The 15,979-nt window shown below is 44.8% G+C and overlaps 1 protein-coding gene across 2 annotated transcripts in view; it reads left to right on the top strand.

The window, feature by feature from the left end:
• The first annotated feature begins 4,232 nt into the window (after window positions 1–4,232).
• The window catches only part of DHRS3 (dehydrogenase/reductase 3), a 30,995-nt gene continuing 19,248 nt past the window's right edge, over window positions 4,233–15,979 (top strand). The window contains exons 1-2 of one of the 2 annotated variants that reach the window (XM_077190200.1): window positions 4,233–4,517; window positions 4,751–5,238. In XM_077190200.1, the coding sequence (XP_077046315.1) occupies window positions 4,966–5,238 (273 nt within the window). In that variant the 5' untranslated portion in view covers window positions 4,233–4,517; window positions 4,751–4,965. Of the gene's footprint in view, window positions 5,239–15,979 lie in introns of both variants that reach the window. The other variant, XM_054647853.2, reaches the window with a different exon arrangement.

The raw sequence follows: 15,979 nt of genomic DNA, 5'->3' as shown, positions 1-15,979 counted from the left end.
TGTTTGTTCAGTTTATACTTTGTTGTGAGTGTCTGTGTAGGAAACAACTGCTGAAAATGCAAAATTAATTCTGAAGATGATGCAGTTTCACAGAACTAACAGGCCTGCCTATGGAATGTGTCAGGGCACTGGTTTAGGACTTCTGAGTGGAAACATGGATGGGATTCACTTTGGAACAACTCAGGGCTGATAATTAAAGGGAAAGCTGTGATGGGACAGATCCTTGTTACCCTCACCAAGGTGTGTGCTGAGTGTCTGTTTGTACCAGCAGTACTGAAAACACCTTGGACAATCAGCCCCACATGGAAATGTACTTTAGGGAGTCTCACTAACAGAGATGGACTTTGTGAATAAAAGTTCATGTTGCTTTTGTAAAGGTGACAGTTTGGAAAAAGACCTCTTGCCAAGAAAGAGTGCAGTGGTTGCTGTACAAAAATCAGATGAAATTCCAGAATATTCCTATTTTTTTCCTTGTCAGAGTAGAACTGCAATTAAAAGGGACAATACCTCTAAAGTTCTAATGCTCTCACGTATAGTATGTGTAGTATTTAAAGCTATTTGACTTTTTGGTTGAATTATGAGAATTTTAAAATAACTTGCACATAGTTTTTATTTACTACATGCAAGATGCACTAAGTTCAGTTTTACTATAAATCTGCTTTTGCTTCTTGTTTTTGTAGGTTTCTACAATGTAGCATCTACTAGTTTTCATTGCTTCAAGATAAAACTAAAGTAGTGAAGAAGGAAAATAGTTCATACTTCAATGACATTTGAAGCACAGGTCAGGAAAATGTTATATATCTAGAATCATTTTCTAACTCCCAATCCATATTTGGTAGCAACTTTATACATAGGTCAAAATCATAATAAATAAAAAAAATCTCTTCAAACACATATTTAGGTTATTATTCAAGCTGGAAATAGACATGAAATAGACATAAAATAAACACAAGATTATTCCATTCCCTCTGGCTTCAAAGGACCTGCAAATGTTTTACATTAATAATTAATTGTCATTTAAACAAATTAACTCTGCAATATTGATGAGTTTTCTATTTTAAATGTGTCTGTGGTGCTTTAAGCACTAAGAGACTGAACTCAGGAATCAAAAAAACCAAATATACTTCGCTGCAGTTCATATCCTTTCATTTTCAACACTGCTCCTTATTTCCGGAGCAGAAAGTTGTTATATTTGTTCCCAGTCCAGACACTGAGTCATGCCTGTCTCAGCCACACACTGGCTTCTCTGGGTAATTTCTCTCTCCCCTCCAGAGCTGTTGGACTGAGAGGAAAATTGTAATGCCAGGTGCCTCCCCGAGCTGCATTTCTGGAGGTATTACTGTAAAAACACACCAAGGTGCTCCATGCTGCCAACAGGCCATGGAAATTCTCTGGCTGTTTCAGATGCAGCTGAGTTAGGAACACTCACTGATTCTGACAGAATGTACAGACAGTTTCCAGTTGGGATAGTTGGGATGCTTCATCTTCTCCTCAAAACCCCCTCCTGACACTCTGACTATGCAGTGACAGTCATATGGCTTATTTCATATGAGGTAACCCGCCAGTTAAAGGTAAAAAATTGTGCAAGTTTCTCTTCTCAATTTTCTTTTTTTTTTCCTTCCCTTAAAACTTTTGTGGAACTTTTAACAGAGCTGAAATTCAAGGATTTAGGTATTTTTCATATTTTTAATCAAAAAATCTATGTGTGATAGAGCTGTTGAATGTGGGGGGCACCAGAAACTTGGCTGCCCTTCTTTTTGCCAACAAAAAACCCCTGAAAACACTGTTCCCACATGGCCACTTTGATTGCCTGCTTTCAAAAATACCCGTTTGATTCCAAAGAAGAAAAGTGAGTTCATTTTTAAAGGGATTCTGCATCCAAACTCACCCCTCTCTCTCACAGATGCTTAGATTCAAATGCCCATTGAGGTGGTGTTTTAGGAACTAGAGAAGTGAAGAAGCTTGGGAATGTTTTGGAGTGGAGTTTTCCCTTAATTCCAGTGTTTACCTCTAGATGGCTTCCCAGGATAGTTCATCTGGCTCCAGACCTGAGTGAACTTGTGCACTGGATTCATTTTGATGAACCCTAGTGATACCTGCAGATTAAACCCCAAATTTCTTTCCAGCCCAGCTGTGAAGACAACACTGTGAGGTTTGATATCCTTGAGATCTTCTGATATCCTTAAAGCTTTGCATTTCAGGTTAATTCTGAAATGAATGTGCAGTTACAGCCTTCTCAGAAAAGCTTCATCTGTACAACCAAAATCATAATTTACCTGTCTAATGCTTGACAGTGCAAACAGCCAGGGACCTGGGGACCTGCTGTAATACACTCTGCCCTTTTCCCTCTATTCAGAATTTGAAGTGCTATGGAGAACTTCCAGGTATGCCCTTATCACCAGACAAAAAAGTCTTGGAAGAAACCACCCTTTTTTAAAGGGTGAGTCTCCCACTGTCATTCAGAGCCTGCCTTTTTCATTGCTGAATCTCCAGTTTTCAGCAGTGCAAACATCTTCCAGCATGGAAAATCCATGAGGCATCACATTATCCAGAAAAACACTGGTCAGTGGTACTAGATATTGGTGATTATCAGCTTAGGCTGGGTTCAGCTGGTAATCTAGGGCTGCAAGGAGCTTTGCCCTGCACACACCAGCAGATCTTGGGCAAGCAGCAATCCCAGAGATGGCTCCCTTGAACTCAGCCTTAGCCCTGGTTCTTCCTGGACCTGCTTTTCCCTGGGCTCAGGTCAGACCTGGGCACCTTTGTGGTGCATGAAGGTGAGGGAGGAGGCAGGGGCTGCCTGACCTGGTGCAGAGCACTTTGGTTCCTGCACAGAGCCCAGCCTGGCATGCACGAGAGCCCAGGGCAACATGGAGCAAGCCCAGCATGGCATGAGCCCAGCACACCCACAGCAAGCCCAGTGTGCCCTCAGTTTGCCCCCCATGCCGGCAGCTGGCCCAGGGTGTAGTATGTAAAGCTATTTGACTTTGGCACCTGCAGGATGCCCAGGGTGCCTGCAGCAAAGCCAGGGTGGCTGCAGCATGCCCAGGGTGCCCACAGGCAACCCAGGGTGCCCACAGCTGGCCCCAGGGTGGCCGCAGCATGCCCAGGGTGCCCACAGGTGGCCCAGGGTGCCTGTAGCAAGCTCAGGGTGGCTCCAGCTGGCCCAGGGTGCCCACAAGTGGCCCAGGGTGCCCGCAGCTGACCCTGCTGGCTGCAGCAATCCCAGGGTGCCCACAGGTGGCCCCGTTGGCCCGCAGCAAGCCCGTGGTGCCCGCAGCAATGCCAAGGTGCCCGCAGCTGGCCCTGCTGGCCCACAGATGGCCCAGGGTGGCTGCAGGTGGCCCAGGGTGACCATAGAAAGCTCCGGGTAGCCGCAGCAAGCCCAGAGTGCCCGCAGCTGACCCTGCTGCCCCGCAGCTCGCCCAGGGTACCCACAAGTGGCCCTGGCAGCCCACAGAAAGCTTAGGATGCCCGCAGCTGGCCCATAGTGCCCACAGGTGGCCCTGGCAGCCCACAGATGGCCCATGGTACCTGCAGATGGCCCTGCCAGCCCACAGATGGCCCGGAGTACCCGCAGGTGGCCCTGCCGGCCCACAAATAGCCCACAGTGCCCGCAGGTGGCCCTGCCAGGTCACAGATAGCCCACAGTGCCCGCAGGTGGCCCATAGTGCCCGCAGGTGGCCCTGGCGGCTCGCAGATTGCCCACAGTGCCCGCAGGTGGCCCTGCCGGGTCACAGATTGCCCACAGTGCCCGCAGCTGGCCCTGCCAGGTCACAGATAGCCCACAGTGCCCGCAGGTGGCCCTGCCAGGTCACAGATTGCCCACAGTGCCCGCAGGTGGCCCTGGCGGCTCGCAGATTGCCCACAGTGCCCGCAGGTGGCCCTGCCGGCTCACAAACAGCCCACAGTGCCCGCAGGTGGCCCATAGTGCCCGCAGGTGGCCCTGGCGGCTCACAAACAGCCCACAGTGCCCGCAGGTGGCCCTGGCGGCTCACAAACAGCCCACAGTGCCCGCAGGTGGCCCTGGCGGCTCGCAGATTGCCCACAGTGCCCGCAGGTGGCCCTGCCGGCTCACAAACAGCCCACAGTGCCCGCAGGTGGCCCTGGCGGCCGCGCTGGCAGCGCCGGCCCAGCCGCAGCGAGCCGGTGGCGCGGCGGCGGCCGGCGGGGGAGGGCAGAGCAGCAGCCACTCCCAGGAACAGTAGTGAAATCGGCCCGACACTTTAACTGTCAATCAGGATTAATGGGGTATAAAACCTCCCCAGCGCCGCGGCCCTGAGCGGCAGAGACGGCAATAGGCAGAAATGAGTAAGAGCCAGAGCTGAAGTAGTGCACGGCGTAATTCCTGCTCTGTGATCCACGCTCCAAGTGAAAAAACCGGGAGAGGGGGCAGAGAGAGGCAGTGACCGGCTCAGCCTTTGCAACCGGCTCAGGACAGAACGTCTATAGATATTTATAGATACTAAAACAAAAACAACAACCTCACCCTGAATTGAGGCTTTCTTAAAAAGAAGGTCCTGGCAATTCTATCTTATTTAAGCAATTTCCTGAGTCTAAGAATAGAAATGAGCTGCCTGGAAGGCACTGCAGGCTGAAATTTGGAGACATAGGCTGCTTTATTTTTCTAAATATAAAAACCTTTCCTTTGGATACTGGATTTTTATGTGGGTTTTTGCAGCGGAGGGATGTATGGTTACTTTTAATTCTACTTTTTTTTTTTTCCCTCTCTTTTAATTAAAAAAAAAAGAGCTTTCCAGTGAAAAAGCAAGGAAGCTGTTTTACCTGCGTGTGACAATCCCAGAGGACACCGATCAAGAAACAGGGGAGTGACTTGGTCTTCTGCACTACTTTACTCCTACCCCCACCTTTTTTAGGGGGAGGGAAGGATTTTTCCAGTTCAAGAACCTCTTGCCCCCAAGTTTTGGAAGGGGGGTTGAAGAATTGTCACCCATCTGGGGGTGCATGAAGGCAATCGCTTTTCTTTCTCTGTCACCTTGGTTCTGTGGAGGTTTGGAAGAGAACTTTGCGTGGCAGAAGAGGATGATGTGGAAGTGGCTGGGCGCCCTGCTGCTGTTCCCGGTGCAGATGGTGTATCTGGTGGTGAAAGCCGCCGTGTGCCTGCTGCTGCCGCCCAAGCTGCGAGACCTGTCCCGGGAGAACGTGCTGGTCACCGGCGGGGGCCGCGGCATCGGCCGGCACCTGGCCCGGGAGTTCGCCCGGAGAGGAGCCAGGAAGGTGAGCGGGGAGGGGATGGGATGGGAGGGGATGGGATGGGATGGGATGGGATGGGATGGGATGGGATGGGATGGGATGGGGAGCGCCCACCTGCTGCTCTGCCAGCGAGCCCTGCTGCCCCACCTCCGGGTGGGATCGCTGGGATCGCCCGGGAAAGGTGAGAGCAGCTCTGTGAGTTATTACATCGGTTTCATTTCAGAAGTTGCCCACTCCTCCTTCACCGCGTCCTGCCTTTCCCCATCCCATCCGTGAAAACGCGGTTCTGAGAAAATCCCCCTGTGCTGACAAAGGAGGGGGTTTTGCCTCAGCCCAGGTTTGCTGTGGCAGGGGAAGGGGAGCTGAGCAATTCCATGCATGGAGCCCGCGCTCACTTCCATTGCTGCTTCCTGGTACTGCTGGGCATGGGGATCATGCACAGTGAGCCCCCCTCTATCAGGATCACATCACCCCAAAGGAGAGGGGCATGGGGACAGATCCTGTACAGTGAGCCCCCCTCTATCAGGATCACATCACCCCAAAGGAGAGGGGCATGGGGATCATGCACAGTGAGCCCCCCTCTATCAGGATCACATCACCCCAGAGGAGAGGGGCAGGTGGCTCTGGGACACTGGAGAGAAGTGTTCCCTTTCACCCTGCTGGGTTTCCATTCGTGAAATTAATTCCTTGTGCTTCCTGAAGTCCCTTGTGTTTCATTTTTGGACAGTCCAGAGCTGTTCAGGGGGAAAATGAATGAGAAGCCAGCAAGAAGAGCACAGCTTGAGTGGAAGCTGTGGGATTATTTCCTTTAGGAGAGAGGCTGAGAGTGGCTGGTCTGCACAGCAGCCCAGAAGTGCCAGTGTAGCTGGTGGGTCCATTCTCTTGCTCAGGAACTGGTGGTTTACCTTGAAATGTCGTGGTTTTGTAAATACAGGTATGTTCCTGTGTGTGAATCAGTCAGGGATATAGAAACACACATCCCTGAAATGAGTCTTAGGATGGAAAGTTTGATCTCCCCTTTTATTGGTAATTAAGGGGAGGACTGGTGAAATTAGACAGCTGCATAAATACTTCTCTGTGTGAGAGGATGAATGAGAATAAATAGAGAAGAAAGAAGAGGAAAAATACAGAATGAGAGGCTATTTAAAGAAAAACATTTGGATTTAGTTCAGGCTAGGGTTTTATCACTTCCTTACACATGCATTACAGTTTTCTCTGTGTGGTACAGAGCTATTCTGGCATGTAACTCTGAGGTGTAAAATATGTCAGCATTGAACTTTGATGTTTGTCTGTGTTTGTGTTTAAACATCATGTTGAGATTTACACATTCTGGGAGTCAGAGCAAACAAGTTGATTGACCTTTGGACCCAAGAAATTTGCTGAAGGTGTATTTATATTATCTGTTGGAATACCAGGCTTCATTATTTATTTATTTAGAGTGGCTGGTTGCTATGCTGAGCGCTGGCATTAAAATGCTACCATTTCTACAGCACATTTAAGATCTGTTTTGCTGCAGTTGAGCTGGGAGCTGAACAATGGCCCTGAGGAGCCAGGGGACAGGGGCCAAAAGGAGCCAGGGCTGTTTGAGAGAGAGCTGAGGACAGAATTACTGTAAACAGACACAGGCTGTATTCTATCTGTATGCCCTGTCAGCAAGATCTCTACATATTGTACAAGGAAAGAATACAGAATACATGAGAATAATTATTGGGAACCTTTGTACTTGTCTTACATCATGTTCTAAAATGCTCTGTGTTGCTGGTTATTGGTTAGAACTTTGGGGTGTTTTGCCTTTTGGGATGTTCCCATGTGCGTCATCAAGGTGTTTAAGTCTTTGCATTGATTCAATTTGAATTGGATTTTCTTTTCAGTGAGATCATGGTGTGCAGTCAGTCATATATGGCCCTCAGCAAGTTCTGGTCCCCCTGGTAGTGGCACTGCCTGCCAGCCTGTGGTGACAACACCAAAGTTGGCTTCATCTCCTTAGTAGTTTTAATGCTAATTTTACCTCCATGTGATACTTTCCATTCCCTTTGCTATGAGATTTCATTTCTTTCCTGCTTCTGTGCTCAACCCTAAATTTGTGGATTTTGTGCAGTCGCCATGTACCATGCACAACCTTCTGCTTGGCACTCCTCTTCAATTTTACACTTTGCATTTGACAACGAAAAAGAAATGAAAAAGCCTTGGAGTGTCTAGCAAGTCATCTTTTGATAAGGCTTGTGAAAACTGACTGCTTCTCTCTTTTTACACTGTTAACTGCCTTACACTAATATGCAAAACTTGAATTATTGATCATAATTACTAACTTAGAACAGATTCTGATTATCAGCTGGCGTAGTCACCATATTCCAAGTTCAGAAAACGACTTCCAGCACGGGCATGGAGTTCTGGGGCCCAGCCCAGCGTGCCATGGAGGTGGCTGGCAGCAGTGCCAGGGCTCAGCTCCTGGTGGAGGGTGTGCAGCGTGTCCTGACCAAGCGCTCCCGGCGCCTGCGCACACAGACATAGTGGCGGGCTTTTGGAGGTAGGCGGCGATATATAACCATATTTTTGAGATTAGAATCTTCAGAAAGATAAGTTAGTTGGGACTGTGAGGCTATGAAACTTCCCTGGTAATTAGACTGGATGGGATTTCATCTTACACTCAGTTTCAGAGGCTCACAAGTGAGATGTATCAGAGCCGTTTTCGAGCAAGGTGGCAAATGTTGTGTTTCACAAGATTATGAATTGTCACATCTGCAACTCCTCTACTGTAAAATTTGGTCTTGCATTTAAAGCTGTGAAGAGGACAAGAAATAAATCCCAGAAGGGTTTATGCAAATGGAAATACAATGTCTTGATTGATGAGCATGGAGACTAAAATTCTCAATCTAATGGAATGGAAGTCTCTTGGGCATGATCTTGTAAATCCATTCTGATTCCCATTCTTTACCCCCATTGCTCTGCCATTGTGCCTCAAATGTGACTTTAGATGAATGTCTAGGAGACATTTCCTTCTCAAGTGATGTTTCTTTTCTCAAAGTTGTTCGTTGGCCTCTCCAAGAAATTGCCAATAAAGGCACAAAGCAGTGCCAGTTCTATTTGCAGTTTAAGAAGTGTATGTTCTGCGTTTTTTTTCAATTAAGCCTGCCAGCAATTTTTAGGCAATGGGAGACTTTAATCATCAGATAATTCCTGTTCAAGTGTATCCTGAGAGGTCAAAGGATCCATACTCCGTTTGTAATTTCAAGTAGTTGTCAAGAACTACTTGGTCCTGGGAGGCGCTGTGTATTGAAATGCTTCCTGGAGCACTTCTGGAAAAAGCCAAGAGCATGTAAATGAGCTGTGTGCAGGGATGAAGTGCTTACAGATGATCCAGGACATGTTAGTGTTATGATGAGGGATGAACAGCACTGACTTTTCTCCGGAAATGTTCAAGTGTTGTAATCCAACTTCCCAGAGATGTGTCCAGATTCGTAAGTGCTGCCTGAGAAGCTACTTTGCTGTGGCTGAATTACTGGAGAAATCAACTTTCTGCTTTCAGTCCCTTCTTGCCCGCTTGCAAAATTCAAAATCCTCACTGTTGTTTGCTTTAACTCTTGAGAATTTAACTGTACCTTAAAAGTGTTTGGTCAATGAAGTATCCACCTCTGCCTCAGTCTCACACACTGGTAGCTCTGTCAAGGCTCAGAGCTGTTGATACTCTGGTGAGCCAAAATGGCAGAGAATGTCTGTGTTAATGAAATGGGAGAAGGAGAGACTTTTATGAGTTTATGATTTAATGCCTATGAAATAAAAATCCACTTCCAAAGCCTAATGGTGTTTTGCAAAGACTGTACTGTATAATCCAGTTAATATTGGAAAGACTGGCCCCTTTGAACAGTATTTCTTGTGTTGGAGAACAGCCCTCTGCAGATGTGAGCAGTCAGGGGGTGTAGGGGCTGAATGGGTTCATTCACTGCTCAGCAGAGTGGGAAACTGTGCCTGGTTTCCTCAAAGCCATTTGCTTTTCCTACAGAAGTTTCATTATAGTGCCTTTGTCAGGAATTTGTCAGCCCTGGTTTTGATAGTCTCTAGTGAAGAAGTTTTGATTCCTATGTCTTTTGTATGTCTTGATCTTTGTTAGGTTTTCTTTTAGAAAACTTTGATCTCTAAAAATTTTCCTTGTCATTTTAATTTACTTTGTTCACAGATTATCTAATTTGAGATGTGATTGAATGGGAAAGGGATGCTCAGTTCTTAGGCATTCTGCATTGTTAAATGTCAACAAAACCTAATAAAAGTAACTGAAAAAGATGTTAATAATAGGACTGAAACAGATTCCCCAGCTTTAGTATGTAATTTAGTATTCTTGTTTATCTGACAGTGACTTTGGAAGAGTTTCTTGGGCCTTTCCAGAAACACCCAACAGCCCTGAAATCTCAACTGTTCTCTCCGTTGGTATTTTCACAGCATTTTTCAAAGTCAGACCTCAGTGTCTGCATTTTGGAAGATTTCTTGTTGGGTTGTGCTGTCCTCTTTCAGTTCAGTGTCAGTTGGGATGGGAAGAAGTTGAGGGAGGAAGCAGCACCAAGAAAAGGATGGATGGATGGATGGATGGATGAGAGCTCTGCAAGCCCCCACTGCTGCTGGAACCTGGAGTTTCCCTCAGCATTTCACTTTCTCCAACAGAACTGAAAACCTCAGAGGAATTACAAGTGCTTGAAAGCCTTGCATAATTGGAGGGGTTAAGCTGAGTAAGATTTGAGGCTCTTTTGTGTTTAGGCTGAGAGTATTGGTGAGAGGTTATGTAAAAAAAAATGTTATCAGGTCTCAGAATTTAGCCTTATATTCCCAGTAATGGAAAAATTGGCAAGTTTTGAGATGAGTTTATCAATGGCATGCTCCTCCCACACAAATTTCATCTGTAGCTCTATGAACATTTCACTTTGGTGTTTATGAATCACATTGACTTATTAGTTTACAGATTTCACAGAATACTCTGAGTTGGAAGAGACCCCACAAGGATTAAGAGTCCAACTCTTAAGTGAATGGCTCATATATTATTGTCCTGATTTGTATGAATTAGCATCTGCCTTCTAAAAGCTTCTTTATAACACATACCAGTGCTGTGTGAGCGAGAATTAACTGCACTGTGACTAGAGCTGGATATTAAATTAATGCCAATCTCCTGAAGTGAGGGCAAAAGCCACTGCTGCTGTTTCAGAGCTGTGACTTTTTTTGAGGTGCAGGACAAAAAATATGAGTGTCTCCCATGGATTCAGTAAGAGTTCTGGTTCCAAAATGTCTTAAAATATCAGTCACTCTCAAACATTGTTCTCTGGTTGCGCTTTCAGAGCCTGTAGAAGAGTCTTGCTAAACTGCATGGGAGAGCATCCCTTGCCTAGCATCAAATGCCTGGTGCACTGGAATGGGAATGTGCCCCAGACTTCATCCAAACCTGGAACCCTTCCTTTTGTCATGTACAAAGGTTTATAATTCCTGACTGTGTGCTGGGGGAGTGGGGAGGGCATGAGATCCCTGCAGGAACCCTGTTCCAAGCCTGGAACCCTTCCTTTTGTAATGTCCAAAGGTTTATAATTCCTGACTGTGTTGGGGAGTGGAGAAGGGATGAGATCCCTACAGGAACCCTGTTCCAAGCCTGGAACCCTTCCTTTTGTAATGTACAAAGGTTTATAATTCCTGACTGTGTTGGGGAGTGGAGAAGGGATGAGATCCCTGCAGGAACCCTGTTCCAAGCCTGGAACCCTTCCTTTTGTCATGTACAGAGGTTTATAATTCCTGACTGTGTTGGGGAGTGGAGAAGGGATGAGATCCCTGCAGGAACCCTGTTCCAAGCCTGGAACCCTTCCTTTTGTCATGTACAGAGGTTTATAATTCCTGACTGTGTTGGGGAGTGGAGAAGGGATGAGATCCCTACAGGAACCCTGTTCCAAGCCTGGAACCCTTTATTTTGTCATGTCCAAAGGTTTATAGTTCCTGACTGTGGTGGGGAGTGGGGAAGGGATGAGATCCCTGCAGGAACCCTGTTCCAAGCCTGGAACCCTTTATTTTGTCATGTACAAAGGTTTATAATTCCTGACTGTGTTGGGGAGTGGGGAAGGGGTGGGAAGGCATGGGAGATCCCTGCAGGAACCCTGTACATTACAAAAGAAAGGGTTCCAGGTTTGGAACAAAGGAGATCCCTGCAGGAGCCCTAGGAAGCCCTTCTGCTTCTGTCAGCTTTAAAATCCCATGTGCTGGGCCAGTTGTCAAGGAGACACTTTTGTTCTGCAAGTAATAACTGATTTCTGACACATTCATTCCTTCTCAGCTCAGAACATGACTAGACCTGATCTGGCCACCCCAGAGAATATTAGTCCTGATAGAAGGAAAAGAGCTGGTTTAAAATTACACACTTTCAGAGCTGAGAGGACCTGATGTTCCTCAGACACTGATTAATCACATGTACTTGTTTTTAACAGGCATCATGACTTAACATAATGAAATTAGAAAGCCTTTAAAATTAGGTTTATAAAAGAAATGGACACAGTTCTGATGTACATTACCCAGTGCAATATGCCAGTGTGGTGCACTACATTTAAGGTGGCCTGGTTTTAAAAGACTCAGTGTAAAATTTATATAAATATATTTAGATTTCAGTGCTAAGAAACTGTTGCCAGGTGAGCATCTGTCCCCATTGTGAATGCTTTTCCTGCCCTGTGGTGGTACCACAGTGACATACAGCCCATGTGCCTAATGGATTTCTGTGCAGTCGTTTCAAAAATGCAAAAAAGCAAGTGACCATTTGGAAAAGGCAATCTGACATTGTATGAAAAGGATAATGGAACCTAAAAGGAAGATGCACTAATGTAATCTAAAAGGAAATTTTCTATGCTGTAGATATTTTAGTGTAATGAGAATATTTACCTGTAGTGCAAATATGAGGTTGTAAGTGATTAATCTCTCCTGTTGTGTGTGTGGTTGGAAAGAAACCACCATAGGAATGCAGCAGCTTCAGGGATATGTTAAATGATGGTTACTTTAATCCTCCTTAAATTTAAGCACTTAATCTTACAGTGAGCTAGGAGAGCATGTCACAACTTATCAGCAACCAGAAGTACATGAGAAGAGCTGGGGAGTGAATGTTTTTCCATGCCATGTGAAATAATACATTAATTTGAAACTTTTGGTAAAGCATGACAGCATAGATCTGATTGGGTGGCTTTATGGGCTCCAGAAAGGCTTTATTTCTCCAAAGATTACATCCTGATGGCAGCTTTATTTAATGGCTTCCTGTTGGCAGCTGCCTACTTTGTTGATTGGATTTGAGGATGGGCAGAAGAGCCCTTGTTTGGAGTGCCAGGCTGCCATGGCATGGAGCCTGTGCTGGGGGCTGCTGCCAAGGCCAGCACTTGGAATAACATGCTGAATAAGTGTCTCTGCCTGGCAGGCACCACCAGAATTTATCAGCTCTCAGATCTTTGGTGTCTGTGAAGCAGCTTGGGCTGGAGCTGTTTTAAGTTATAATTTGGAACATACCTGTCTTTTGTTGCTGGGTGTGTTGTAAGGAGAATAAATAATGTTAGCAAGAAGTGGTACTTGCAGAGTTGCAGTCTTGTCATCTCTCATCAAGATGCAGTGATGTAATGAGAAAACACTGTCCCAATTGAGACCATGCTGAGTTGGCACACCAAGACCCAGCACTTTTTAACATGCTGAAGGTCTGGCACCAAGGCAGTTAAATGAGGCTTCCCACTAAATACAAGGACTGTGCCAATGCTGTAAAAAAAATCTTAAAGTTTTAAAGATGAGGTTTTATATTAATGTCATTGCAGTGCCTCAAAAACTGACTTCACACCAAAGACTGTTCAGCATAAAGATGCTAAATGTGCTCTGTAAGAACAACAGCAAAAGATGATGCTGACCTCAGGGTTGGCGGGGATAAAATAAATAAATGTGACAGTGGAGATAAAAACCAAAAGGTGACAATGAGTACCAACACAGAACTCTGTGCTGATGAAAGCCAGAGACTGCAGCACCACTTGTTGAGCCAGTTTAAAGTTTTGGAAGAGGCATCACAGCAATGGAAGTTTTAAGGTGGGGTTTGAAAAGTAACAGTAAAGAGTTCTGAAGAATTTTTCGAGTGGTGCAGGAAGTGTGGTAGAAACCAGATTGTTTTAAAAATTAATGCTGGGAGGTAAAGGCTACAGTAGACCTAATGCTACCTAAAGGTGAAGGGAGTATGGGTAAAGTGAATACCTGGAAAGTGAAAACAGAGGCTCAGCTGGAGGAGGAGGCAGTGAAATTCCAAATGAGCTGACCTGGTCAGAGCAGTAGATGAGGCTGATCTTGAGCAGGGGGTTGGACAGAGGACATGCAGAGCCTCAGCCATGGTCTGATTCCATCATTCCCAGTCTCCTTTGTACCACAGGAAGGAAAAAGGCAGATTTTCTGAACTTCAGGGCTGACAGCAAGGTTTTGGGCCATGATGTTTCAGACCACTTACCTGAAGTGATTCATCCCTATTTTATTTGTGTAGTTTCATCACCTACAGTGACCTGTAAAAGTGTTGCTGAGTATTCATGTTGCATTTATGTCATGGCTCTGGCACAGGCTAGAAAAAGTCTCAGACTTGTAGAACTGTTTCCATCTGAAGCACTGTAGGTAGTTTTTACTGCATTATAAAAGAATCAAACATGCTGTTGAGCTAATGTCTGATTTAATTAGCCAGGCACAGCAATTTGCTTTAAGAGTGACCATAATCCATGTATACAGTCCTAAACATTTGACCAAAACATTTTAAAGGAATCAAAGATTTTATTATTCTTAAGGCTGCTGTGGCAACCTGCTTTATTAGAGTGATACTGTGCAGTGCATAGTAAAATTACAAAGGAGGAAGTCAGAAAACTGTAAATACACTCTGAATTCCATTTCTTAAAGAGATCAGCAACATTCAAAGTTGGCACATCAAGAACTATTTGGTTTTACATCAAACTGCCAGAGCAAGGCAGGAACTTGGCCTGACAGTAACCTGAGAGGAACCAAAGTATAAAGGCAAATAAAAAAAAAAAAAAAAAAATCTGATGAATTAGGACAAATAGATGATAATGATGAAGTTCACAGAAGAAGCCAGTTAATTCATTCTGCAAGAGTGATGGGGAGAAGAAAAAAAGCAACAGTTCTCTTGATTGCCTGCCCATAAAATTGGACAAGGGTCTAGAAATTTGGTATCTTTCCCTCTGAGCAGTTTGAAAATGTCAGCTAATGATTATTGAGTATTTAAGTATTGAGTATGAGGATTTGTTTTAAAATCCTATAACAAATAAGTGTTCACTTTCACTTTGATTCCTGTCCCAAAGTGAAGACACAAATCTAACAATTCAAGGTTTTCTGCAGGAAAGGGAGACTGAAAAGAAAAACTCCTCAAGACAGAGAACAACAGCCTCAGGAGAATAAGCTCTGGCCTTTTTAAGGCCATGCTTATCAGGAATATAAAGCAGGAATTATTAAAGATTCTTTTAGCTGGGCCCAGACTCTGTTCTTCAAAGCATCCTGTCAACATCCTGAAGAGCTGAACAAGTCAGGCCCAGGCACTGCCAGATCCATGGGCTGATAACGCTGACGCCAGGAGAAAAGGGTCAAATACATGTTGTTTGACCTTTATCCCAGTGGGGAGTCAATTGATTCTAATTAATAGACTTGGGAATAGATGGCTACCTTGGCAGAGTTTGTAATTAATTTAAATTGTTCATCCCATTAGTTTAGCCATAAACTATGCATAATTACAATGGGATTTTGTGGACAGCTGCCCTTATGTTGCCACCTTCTTAATTACAATTTACTGACTGCAGTGCTGCAGAGCTTATTTGTTTTGGTTAACATAGGGATTTCTGTTGTCTTACACTGCCTGAGCAAATGTGTCACTGCTCCATTGATGGCAATAAAATCATGTTTGAAATGCACAAATGCACAAATGTCACAAATGCAGCTCTGCTGAATCAGTTGTGCTTTAGGTGTGTGCCTGTGAGGTAAACCTGGCTCTCAGTGTGTAACCAGGGACAGACAGTTGTACCTCTGAGTACACTTAACCAACATAAAATTATACATATTTTGAGGTTATATATATAATTTTTATATATATATACTTATATAAATGATGCCTGGAAAGACTATGGCTGTGATTATCCTGTAGTATGCCACAGTTTTAGCTACAGATTAGAAAGAGTCTGTATAAAGGTGGGGGAGCAGTTGGTGTGACTTGGCTAATAATATATTTCTTCCCTTATGTCAGTGAAAGAGCCATTTAAAATAGGTAAAAATTGAGTTTTCACTCAGTCATCTTCCCTTCTCTTGAGCAGTACAGATGTATCCATGAGTATTTTTTGTCATTTTGGTAGATCCTCTCTCCCAGTAAGTCCTGGACTAGAAGCCTGCTGTCTGAACTCCTGTGAGTAGCAGAAAGTAATTTTTCAGGCACTGAAGATCTTACTTCAGTGTTTCTTAGAATCTTCACTGAGGAGCAAATGTCTCCTTTATGGCCAGGCCTACATTTAGAAGACAGAAGTCACCACTTAAAAAGCCATGATCCTTTATGTGCTTATAATTGGGGTTTGTTTTATTTGCCCTTTGAATCACCAGGTACACCCAAGATTTTCTGTGTGTCTGAAGAGCTGACAAACTTGCACCATTTTACCTGAAAGCAGAAATTCTTAGGTAATCTTTTTACTGGACCTCAAGAAAAATCTCAAATATACCAAACCTAAATTGTGGGGAGACAAACACTGAGCAGTTTGTCTTTCCA

This window comes from Agelaius phoeniceus, chromosome 24 (assembly GCF_051311805.1).
Source record: "Agelaius phoeniceus isolate bAgePho1 chromosome 24, bAgePho1.hap1, whole genome shotgun sequence".
NCBI lineage: Eukaryota > Metazoa > Chordata > Aves > Passeriformes > Icteridae > Agelaius > Agelaius phoeniceus.
The sequence above is the reverse complement of the archived record's forward strand: the minus strand, read 5'-3'. Positions and strand labels throughout refer to the sequence as shown.